This window comes from Alligator sinensis, unplaced genomic scaffold (assembly GCF_000455745.1).
Source record: "Alligator sinensis unplaced genomic scaffold, ASM45574v1 scaffold240_1, whole genome shotgun sequence".
Classification (NCBI taxonomy): domain Eukaryota; kingdom Metazoa; phylum Chordata; order Crocodylia; family Alligatoridae; genus Alligator; species Alligator sinensis.
In genome coordinates, this window is record NW_005841902.1 from 732,040 (window position 1) to 743,734 (window position 11,695).

The 11,695-nt window shown below is 43.7% G+C and overlaps 1 protein-coding gene across 1 annotated transcript in view; it reads right to left on the reverse strand.

The window, feature by feature from the left end:
- The window catches only part of LOC102386077 (spindle assembly abnormal protein 6 homolog), a 41,402-nt gene that overhangs the window by 16,009 nt on the left and 13,698 nt on the right, over positions 1–11,695 (reverse strand). Inside the window, exons 9-13 of the mRNA XM_025197696.1 lie at positions 5,481–5,675; positions 3,832–3,921; positions 3,582–3,761; positions 3,188–3,269; positions 2,222–2,346 (exon numbers count right to left, since the gene is read on the reverse strand). Coding sequence (XP_025053481.1) covers positions 2,222–2,346; positions 3,188–3,269; positions 3,582–3,761; positions 3,832–3,921; positions 5,481–5,675 — 672 coding nt within the window. The remainder of the gene's footprint in view (positions 1–2,221; positions 2,347–3,187; positions 3,270–3,581; positions 3,762–3,831; positions 3,922–5,480; positions 5,676–11,695) is intronic.

Genomic DNA, 11,695 nt, shown 5'->3' on the forward strand with positions numbered 1-11,695 from the left:
GTGAAAAAATATCAGGAAGAGGCGGGGAGAGGGCAAGCTAAATTTTCTATATTAATGGCACTTTCTTCAGCAATTGGCACCTTTCTGGTAAGCCTTGTCCTTGGTAACAACCATAAACCTGTTGTTGTCACAAACTATAAAGTGGCTGTAGATTTGCTGAACATGGAGAAAGATGACCTTCTGTGCCCATGAGAAAAAACAACCCACACACACTGCATGTACTTGACTTTGACCAGTTTGAAAGGAAACCACCCATTCTAGCCATCTTTTAATACTAAAAAAAAGGAAGCTTCTCTTAAGCCACCAGAACCTTAAAACAGAACCACTTCACATGCAACCACTGAGGCTAGTACAGATGTTCAAACAACCCGAGGTGGATTCGATCCAAGTTACAGGATTTTTTGTAACTGGTATAGATAGTTTAAAATTGGTAGCGGACAGAATACACATATGCCCTTGGGTTGGGGGGCAAATCTTAGGCCAGGTTCCACCATTTGTAAAACCAACCTGTGTGTGCTGAACTTCTGTTCTGTTACAGAAGCAATCAGAAACCTATCTATACCAGTAATAGAACAGAAGTTTGGTACACAAAACTGATCTATGCCCATAAAAGCATAATGTCTGTACCTGGCCTGAATGTTTTGCTTTTCTTTCTTCCCAGAGTCACATTTCTACCACCCTTCATATTCACCTAAAATACCAAAGAAGAGAGACTAGACTCAGCAAAACTGAGGAGGGGAAAAGCATGCATAATGGTACTGCACAATTCTAAGTGGGCTAAGAGCCAAAAAGGCATCCCCAAAAAGTTCAAACCAACTTAAAACTGCTTTAGATTGCTAGGACTGAGAACTGGCAGGAAACTATGCACTCTATTCAATCGCCAACACATTCCCTTTGTAAAGTGGGTAGATCCTGTAGAAGAAAGCTCCCTTTTCCTCTTGCCTGCATTTGCTCTCCCCTCTTTGAATATGTTTTTCCTCTTCTACTTTTTCTTTCTTCCTCTTTCTTTCACGTTAAGATAAGGAATTGTGTTTTAAAATTTGTATGTGTGCATTTTGTATCTCCCCATGTATTTTGGTATTTTTATCCATTTGTGTGCCATGGCATTTGTAGCTTATATTTTATACTCCTCACCTTTCAACTGTAAATGTGTTTAGTAGCAATGTTAACAAGGGCAGGAGTCAAACTGCCGCTTCCCTGTATCAGGCTGGCCCCTGAAAGAGCAAGCGAATCAGTGATTGAATGTGTAACAGTAGCAGACAGCAATTAACACCTAAGGAAACTGCAGCTCAACCAACGGGAACAAAAAAAAAAAACAAAAACAAAAAAAACAAACAAAAAAAAAAAATCAATAGAAGACAGTGTAGCAACCGGGACATCTCTAAACATCACTGATCAAGGGCTAGAAGCCCTGGCCCGAGTTAATCAACGCCGGGGACCAACTTTTGGGTTGAATATCTCCAGATCGACCACTCCCAGAGACCTATTCAAAATTCATCAACGGACTCCCAAACCTGCACGTACATGCGGACGACCCCTGGGGCTGACAGATGCCATCCAGTAGCCACCGAGGGAAGAAGTCCCACAAGGGTCAACGACCCCTGGATTGGGCAAACCTGAAAACTGGGGAGTCACCAAAGTCTGCCAAGGACAGATACAAAGCAGTGAAAAGTGACCCTCAGTGGCACCCTCTTGATCTCCAACTTGACCAGAACCTGACCTGTCCAGCCAGAAGGACCTGCCAGCGACCCCTTTCTGAAGGATAACACCATGCCGAAAGAAGCCTCAACTGGCCATCAATGGCAGACTCCAGCACTTGTAGGATAGGTATACCCAACTCTTGTAGCTTGCTACTGTGTGTGTGTGCGTGTGCGCGCATGTGTGTGGGGACCAGCCCCAAGGTTTATGAATTAACTTCATTAAAGTGTTTCAATCCCCCTAATAAACCATAATTTTTAAGGATCCCAAGTTGGACATTTGTAGCCAACAATCCCACTCTCAAAGGGATCTTCAAGTGCCCCACAGAGTAGCTTTACCATAGCTTTATGCTGTTGAGGTAACGCAAAAGCAACCAGACAGGGTGAAGAATCTGGTCCCACAGGGGAGGCAAGGATACATCTAGGACAGTAGGTTCTCTTTAAATCTGAGATATTGTTGTACATATACAAAATAAGAACATTTCCCAATCCACAGTTCAGTGACATACAGCGTATATACTTACCAAACCATTTTGCACTGCCACTGAATTGGGAGAGTTTCCAGCACATGGTATATCACTGTGGCCTGATAATCCATGCATGGATGCGATTTTATTCTCATTCAGCTGTTTATTTAGCCAGGAAATTACTACAAGGAAAAGGAAAAGTATTCATAAAATGCATGTTCAGCTCTATCTAATAAGAACTCTATTTCTGATTTGTCTCAAAAATAAAAGAGTGAAGTCAAGTATGTCAGGGTAACTTAGCAATACCACATGACAAGGAATTTATTAATTACTTTGAGGCCAATGCCAGCTGTGATAATTTCAAAATAAAATGGCATTACAGTAATTTCAGGGTAAGTGGGCTCCCAGGCTAATAGTAATTAAATGTATTTGGTCAAAAAAAATCTGTATTACACACAGGCATACAAAGTATTCATGAATGTGAAAATCTAAGTCCAGGCCGATTCAAAAGATGACAGTTAAATTGGAACCTGTCATGCAGGGCTGAGCACCTAGCATAAGGTAGCAAGTAGCCAACTCCCACTGAAATCAAGTGTTCTTTATTTCCCAGTAGCAGTGTCTTCAATGAGGCTGGGAGTGATCAGTTAAGCTCATTATAAAAGGCATCTTGTTTTACTAGGTTTTATTAACTGTAAGGGTCTTAGTATACTTTTCTTTCCACAAATATTTACTCTTAAAACCTTCAAGTTAAGATTTTGTACTAGATTCGGATCTTTGTTTCAATGCAAGTCTAGAATAGCTCCACTAGCATAACAAAAAAAAACAAAGTAATTCATGTACAGACATGCACACAAATTCAACATCCACCTTTTCCAGTTTTAAGCTCAAGTTTGAAACTGGTCTCAACTCATAACGTAGCAGTGAAACAACAACACTGAAGTGAGTATAGAATACAAATGTTCTGAATTCAAACCCCAGGAGCACATATAGCCTCACTCTGAAAGGGGCCTTTACACTCCTTACCATTCTCGTTAGTTTTCAGCAGTTGTTTACTTTCCTCCAATTTCTGAACAGTGGTGTCCAGCTGCTCTTGTAAGTTCAAGGCCTACAAAGTATAATGGTTTTAAAGCATAAGTGAACCCAAACAGCTTAATCTTCACAAAAAAGCATATCAAGAATAAGCTTATCATTAAGAAAAAGAAGTGTGCCAATGCTAATACTAACATTGTTCCTAATTACGCATTCTTCTCCATAACAAATCGATATGATACCCATAAAGCAGATTGCAAGTTTCAAAACAATGATAACCTGCCCTCTATGAAGTTGTGGTAAAATCTTGCATACTACAGGTACATTTTAATTAATGTCTTTGTATTTTTCCATGTGCAATACAAGTCCCAAACTGTATGCTTTTTACCTTTTCCTCTTTTTGTTGAAGAGCCTGTTTCACATTATTAAGCTCCAGCCTCTCCTTTTGCAGGATTTGCTCCCTCTCCCCTAGTAATTTTTCCTGTTGCATTGTCACTGCATTTTTTAACTTCATCTTCTCCATTAATTTCTTCATCTCTCCCTGGAGCTTTTTGATAATTTCATTAGCCTATAAAAATAAATACGATGAATGACAAAACCGTAGATAACACTGAACAAAACATTTGCAAGAGTCTTACTTTCAGAAGTTCCTCAGAAATAGACTTCACAGTTGTTTCAAGCTTCCCAATTTGCAACTGCTTCTTCTCCAGAGACTCTTCCAACTTTTTCTGAAAGGGAATTTTGAATTAATGACTAGCCAGTGTCAGCATAAACCAAAGCTGAAGCTTAGTGACATTGATGAATGGAAGGCTCAGAGGATTAGTAACAGGACACAAAGCATTTTATTTCTAGGTCACTAACTAAAACCCAGTGACGCTTGACAGGCTATAGAGGAGTACCGGTTTATAAAATTCACACAAGGCCTGTGTTGTTAACCGATGACAGCCCAGTTGAGAAGGGATTTACTCAGAATAGCATCCCTAATGACCATCTCAACATAAGTGGGTGACTTCCTGTATTTTTTCCAAATCCAAAATGACTGAAATTTGTTGTAATTTTCCACTTCCAAAAATCTAATGATTGGAGAGTTGTCTTAAAATTTCATCCTCCTCCCCGATGCTGCAGGAAAGCTGCAGCACAGGGACAAGTAGAGGCAGAGAGAGGGGAAGCAGGAAGCCTGCCCACACCCTTTGCTTATCTACCTAATCTCCCCCTTTCATTGCTTTCCCCACTGATCCGAGCCCAGGGGTGGCTCCAGAGCCACTCTTGCTCCAAGCTTCAGTGAGCCCACTGGCAGATTTCAGATTTTTCCTTCCCTGCCTGGTCCCCCTCCCCAGCTGGCCAGGAGCAGTTTTGATGGAAGAGTCTGTACATCACATGGCTCCCTGCATAGCTGCTCTCTGCAGCAAGGGACAGGAAAGTCTCTGGAGCTCCCCCATGCCTGCTACAGCTGAGTCAGACTCTAGCTAGGAGCTGTGAGGGGCTGCTCTGCAGGAAGCCCAGCTGGCTTGAGATCACAGCAGCGGCAGCTTGAAGATTCTTCCTTCCCTGCTTGGCTCCCAACTCACACAGTTTTTTTTTTTATTATTATTATTTTATTTTTGTTTTGTTTTGTTTTGTTTTGGGGGGCACCAGATGCTGATAACAAGAAATCTGCATGCTGCTGATGCTTTCCCTGCCCCAGCTGGGCTCCCAGCACAGCTGTTTCTTACAGCTACCTGCTGTGATACTCGAATCTAAGATGAGGCTTTTGTTTTCCCCATGATAAATGAGGAGAGAAAAAACAACTCATCTTGGAATTGAGTAAAAATAGTACACAAAGACACAAGGATGAAAAGTCATCCTAGAAGTTCTCCACTTCCAAGTTAAGGTACACTAGCAGGGTCACATATGGAAATATATAAAATATTGCTGCTGCCTGCTCTATGAAGGGAGCTTCAGTTTCCAGGACAATCAATTCCTTCATGAGCACCAAATTCAAATATCAAATATTCATTTTAGAAAGTAAAAGCAAGCCTGAAGTATTTAAAATGTTTTCAGAATGTGTGCTTGACAGTTCTACTTCTCCTTTAAAAAACTTTTGAAATATTGAGGAGGTGTATCAATACACACGCATGTGGACATGTGCTAACAAAAATAGGGTTATGTAAAAAAAAAAATTCGTATTTATTATGACATTTCAAAGCCTTCTTACTCTTAACAATTAAACATAAGAGAAACATCTCTAGTAAGTGCAAGGTTACATTTATATGGAACAGTTTTTGAGAAAGGAGCTGCAATTCCTGACCTTGTGTTCTTGAGTACTTTCACAGACATCTGTGGTTCTTATCACTACTTGCTCTTTATCCTTCACTTCCTGTTCCAGGACAGCAATGCGTGTCCGTAGCTGGTTTAATAATTTTTCCTTCTCATGACACACTGCATCAAGAGTTGAATTTTCCCTTTGAAGAGCAAGAACTTCTTGTTTTATCCTCTGATATTCCTATTAAATTAAAAAATGCAGCAAGAAAACAGAAGAGAGCAATAAGTTTTGGCTTGAAAGCACTATAGAAGAAATTTAAGATGAGCAACCAAAGCAGTTCCTTTGGAGGACTAGAGAGCTGTAGCTGAAAACTACTGAAAGAACTGCAGGGGCAAGTTCATTCTGCAGTGGTGTGATATACACTCATGTATATCAGTTCATCACGCCATCTCCAATTTTATTAGAGAATGAAGTCAGTTATTCCATAGTAAACTTGTACATTTGCACCTTCCCCTCACTGACTCAGGGTGTACTTTGCAAAAATTCCTTATGCTTGAAGAAAGTTTCACTTCAGTTTGAGGCATTAATGCATTTATACTTTGACTATAAGATCTTAGGAACTAGCACTGTTTTCATGGATATTTCTACTGCTACACGAATAAACAGTATTTTCTTAAGTTATACTTTTGCACTAGTAATGATGTTAGGTTGTGTTAATTGGGGATTGTTTAAAAAACAAAAAACCCAAAACATGTGATGTTTTTGCAACTGAAGAACTGGCTGCCACTATTTGATGTAAATTGCTGTTAAAATTTGGTTTTCATTTATCAAGTCTGTCTTTTTTATTATGTGTGTATATATATTTAAAAAAGATTTGATTGGAACTTTTGCATTCTGTGTTTATTTAAACCATCTTTTGCCTTTCTGTCAAAAGCACCATCACTTGTGACCCTTCTGTGTAAAGGGGTGACACATAAAAGTAGACATATTCAAAGTTAATATAGCAAACCGGCAAAGTGCCAATATTGCTACTGTGCTAATGGAAGCTGTGGGCGTAGACTAGAGCTTGGAGAAAATTGCACACGATTTGGAAAGCAGGTAAAAACCCAAACAAACAAACCATGACAAAAAATTACACTGCAACTATGATTTATAATTCAAAACAGTAATTTTCTTATTAAATCTCCTTTTACCATGTAAGCAAAGACCAAAATATTCTAAAATAAAAAGGACCGCCTATGGAGTAACCAGTTCATTTAGAGTGAATTTTGTTATACAAATAGAAAAACAAACAAATGATCCTTTCCCTGACCCCCCCCCAAAAAAAAAAATAAAAACCCAAACAAGTTCCTGGTTCCTCTGCAAATGACAGTTCTTCTGCATCAGCTTCAAAATAACTATAATCTATCTTGTCACATTCTTTTGGTTACTTTTGCTTCTTGGACAAGTAAATACTTGTGAAAAGGAAAAAAAAAAGATTCTCTTACTAATTGCAAACAAGTCTCTTTCTGCTCAATTAAAATTTAAACTAAGTGGAATAATTGTACATATGGCATGCATAATAACTACAGAGATAACATCCTGTTCAATTCACTGTAATGGAAATCTACTACTCTTGCTAATAGTATATAATAGCACCAAATTAAAAGAACTAAATTAAATAGCAGGTAAAAATGTGGTGCCTTGAGCATCTCATGCAATGTGGGGGTTGGTAGCAAGGAGACTCAGAAGAAACATTTTTTTCTGAATGGAAGGAGCATTGTTGTTATGACCTTCATAAGCACTGGCCTTGCCATCTTATTATATGCAGTGTTACCATTTTACCTTAAAAGACAGAACAATATAAGTATTGGGTTTCTCATTTGGGTGCACTGTTATCTATAGCACAGCATGGAGACTTCAAAATACTAAAACTGAAGGTAAGCGGAGTCTTATGAGCACTAGAGATTGAAGATCTCTGACCTGAATGTCACACAGGCCACAGACAAGCATTGTGTGTGTGTCAGGAATACACCCTTTTCCCCCCCCCGACGCAAAAACCAAAACAAATATAGGCATCTGAGAATTTTGTGACAAGACGAGATAGCGATTGTGCCACAAACTATTAGCTACTTCAAAAGAGCAACTTCTTGGGAGATCAAAGTGTTCCCCCGCTTTCCCAAGGGGGAGGGAAAAGTTGCTAGTCTACTGATAGCCCATCCTGCCACGAGCTCAGGGTACCTAACACTACTGCCGCCCCAGCCTAATCCCAGATGGACAGAAACAGGCAGTGGGCGATTCTGTCCTGGACCCAGGGGTTATTGCCTGCCTGGTGTTCTGGCTTGAAAGCAGGTCCCCCCCAGCCCCATCACGGTGCTGCCATGGCTGCTAAAGTATGAGTTCCCCAACACCAGCAGGAGGCAGTGTTGTGGCTGTGGGCTCCAGGAACAGCCAGATACCTGCAGGACAGGGGGTCACCAACCAGAGCTGCCCCTCACCCTGAAGGATCCCTGGAGACAGCCCCCCACCCCTTTCAAACAGAGTTAGGGCACCCTGGTACTATTGAAAACATGGCACATGGCATCTCCTCCCAGCTGAACAGGACTGGGGAGCACAGGTACTGTTTGAAGGATCCCCTTACCCTAAATGTCACCAGCGATTCCCAAAAAGCTGGCCTCCCATTGCTCCCCCTTTCGGGCACACTCTGCAGATCAGTAGGGAGGAGGGGGCTCACTTTGGAGGCATCTGGGCACTGATTCAGTCAGAAGGCACCTTGACATTTCCCTCGCTCCCCCTACCCTTTTCTCACCATGCTTTGCTAGTGCTAACAATTTATCAGAAATTCTAGAGGTGCTAGTTAGTGCAAGAGCAGCTGCTCCCTAACATATTCTTAAGGCTGCTAAGTGAATGCAGTTGCAATTATGCCATAGTGAAGTTTACCCTTCACAGTCCAAAACCCCAGGGACTGTGATCATCAGAACCTTAAGCAAATGTTCAATATAATTAACAGATGAGGACAAAAGAATCACCATAACCTGTATAACATGCAGCTGTGGGCAAGAGCAACCTCACACGCAAAGGTAGTGGTGTGCATAATATGCTATGACATTCGGACAGGCATAGACGAAAGCTATTCCCTAAAAGTCTCTTTTAAACGAAAAAAAATCTTTAGATAATATTTTAATTAAAAATACTGACCATCTTCTCACAGAATTCAAAAGCTATTTACTAAGAACATGCTTTCACAGGCAGAGGGGTTTTCCTCAATCTCCTCCCTACCCACCTGAAATGGAAGTTTCTAGAAACAAATATCAGAAATCAGGGGGCAATAAATGCAACAGATAAAACTTTGTTTTCTTCCTCCTCATCACCCAGCCTTCTCTTAGGACCATGGTGTATTACAGAAAGCAAGGGTAAAACAGAAAGGGAAGGGAAGGGAAAGATTATTTTAATAGATTTATCTTCTATAGCTTTCTGAAGGGCAAAGTAACAGATCGCATCTGAAAGCTTTCATAGTTGTTAGGGGCTGGAAGAGACCTTACAGATCATCAGGTTTAGCCCCACTGCACTTGGGCAGGAAAGACTGCAGGGATCAGATGACCCCAGCAAGATGGGCATCAAGATGCTTTTTGAAGATCGCCAGGGTGGGTGACTGTACCGCCTCTGGGGGGAGCCTGTTCCAAACCCTCAGTACTCGACTTGCAAACAAGTTTTTCCTTATGTCTAGTCTGAAGTGATCCTCAAATCAGCTTGTGCCCATTATTTCTTGTCCTCCCCTGGGGGGCCTTGGTGAACAGATGCTCCTCCAGGCTCTGATGTACGCCCTTGATATACTTAGAGGCTGCCACCAAGTCCCCTCTCAGCTTTCTCTTCTCCAGACTGAACAGTCCCAAGTCCTTCAGCCTCTCTTTATATGAACTGGTCCCTAGGACTAGGGACAGACATTACACAAACTGATTTAAGTGATCAGAAATTGGCTTAAACCTGTAATAGAACAGATGTTCAGTGTATATAAACCACTTTGAAAATGGCTGAAACTGGTTTGAGATAAACCTGGTTGAATGTAGTATCAGAGTTAACTGATTTGGCTCAAACCGATTTATGCAATGTCTGTCCCAGACCCCTTGCTGGTTTAAGTTAAATCAAACTCCCCCAGCAACCCGGCATGCTCTCTGGGCTGAGTTGGGCTCTCTGCTCCACAGCAGGGCTGCCCTCTGCCCCCCGCCGCCAGAACTCCAGCAGACTTGCAGGCACAACAGGGTCTGCTGGCTTCCCCGTGCTCCCCTCCCCCCACCATCTCACCACTCGCTGCTTAAGCATAGATCCCTTCCTCCTCTCTGCCACATTACAGACCATAGCCAGCACGTGGTATGCTAGCTAATGCAGTATAAGGCTCCAGCAGAGACTGCAGACACAGCAGTCTGCCTGGCTTCCCCCTGCTCTACCCTCCACCCCGCCCCACCCGCTGCTCAAGCAGGAAATCCCCCCTCCCATCTCCCACAGCACAGACCCCAGCTCCAGGGACCCTAGGCATGTGATTTGCTAGTTAATGCCAAGAGGTATCTGTGTGTATGTGTCTCTCTCTCCAATTTCACTGGGGCAGGCAGACAGAACAGTAACTGCTTAGGGCTATTTGGAGCTAATCATCAGTCAGTAAACTATTTAATAAGTCTGAAGTAAAAGAGAGAGGCCATTGTCTTGCTAATCAGGTGATAGACTGTTATCACTATCAGCCTTCATCTGGTTTGCCTGTCAGTTTGCTGCAGACAGTATGACAAAGCAGGGCAGGAGATTGAAAAGCTCCATATCATCAACAGATGCATGCACTTAACTGTCCCCTCCTCCCCTTGCCTCAGAGTGCTAGCCCAGGGCTGGGGCTGGCAACACTCCCACCCCTTGAGCAGCCAGCAGGGAAAATCCTGGGACCATGCAGGTAGACCTCCCTAAAGAGTCCTGCCTGGGCCTGGCCATGCCCCCCTCAGCTCAGCTTCCTGCAGAAGGGAAGGGAGGGCTGCTATAGCACCCCCCAGCTCCCTGGTGGCCAAGGAATTCCTGCTCCACTTCAGCTCCTGGGCATACCCTCCTTTTTTTACCTCGCCCACCACACCTTGATGGAACTTTTATAGTGTTTAGGGAGGCTGCTCCTGAGTCAGAGTGAGCCCCAGTTCACTTTAGCTTGTGCTTCCCATACTCATACCCAGCTGGCCTTAGTCATGCCCCTCAGGCACAGAGTTGCAGCCCTCCTGGCCCCATCAGTGCCTCAGGGCACCAGTTGCCTTATGGGCTTTATTCATGGCCTGCGCCCACCCCTGTATCCATACCCATGCCTCGCAGGTGTTACTCCAAAATAATTTGAAGGAGGTCCCCTGGCCCCAGCACAGCTTGTGGTTCTCAGAACTTAAACCACTGTCCAGGATTCAACCTTCCTGGCCTTGGCCTTTTTATTCTGTCTGCACGCCTCAGCCCAGGACCTTGGCTTCTGGGCCCCAGCCTTCTGTCACAAACTCATGAGCTCCAGGCCTCTGGATCTCTCATGCAACAGGTCCCTTGACCTAGCCTACACTCTCAAACTCTAAACCAGTGGTGGGCAAAATCGCAGATCCTGCAGGAGGCTGCACTCCATTTCTCAGCAGCCCCTGTCCGCATCACCAAGGCCAGTTTCTATACAGACCCCAGCAGCAGCAGCACCGTGAGAACATGGGGCCAGGGTTTTGAGGGAGACTGGCCCAAGCAGCACTGACAGGGCACATGGCTGGGCAGGGAGCTGCTCCGCAACCAGGGCTGGGTGACAGGGGCAGTGGTGACAGGCCCATGCAGGCAGTCAGCTACAGCACTGTCCTGGCTCCAGACCACACTGTCACTGCTGCAAGATCTCAGCCCTGGAACAGGTCCCCACCAAGCTGTGCTCCCTGCCAGTGTGGCTGAAACCAACCTCCATGGAAACCCTGGCCCCGTGTTGTCCTAGCACTGCCACTGCTGGGCCTCCATGGAAACCAGCTTCAGTAACACGGGCCACGGCTGCTAGGAAATGGAATCTGTTTCCAGTCCATGGTTCTGATCAGGTCTGCCTTTGCCTGCCCCTGCTCTAAACCATCCTTCAGCACTCTTGAGTCTCTGATTCCAGGGGGGGCTGCTTTCACGCTGTGTGGCTTCAGCCCTCCCAACCTTGGCTTAACTTACTCAGCCCTCAGGATCTCTGACTCCCTGCTAATTACTGTTACAGAGTGCCCCACCAGGCACTCCTGTACTACAACCATAGGCAACTGGTGCCTCCTGAGTCT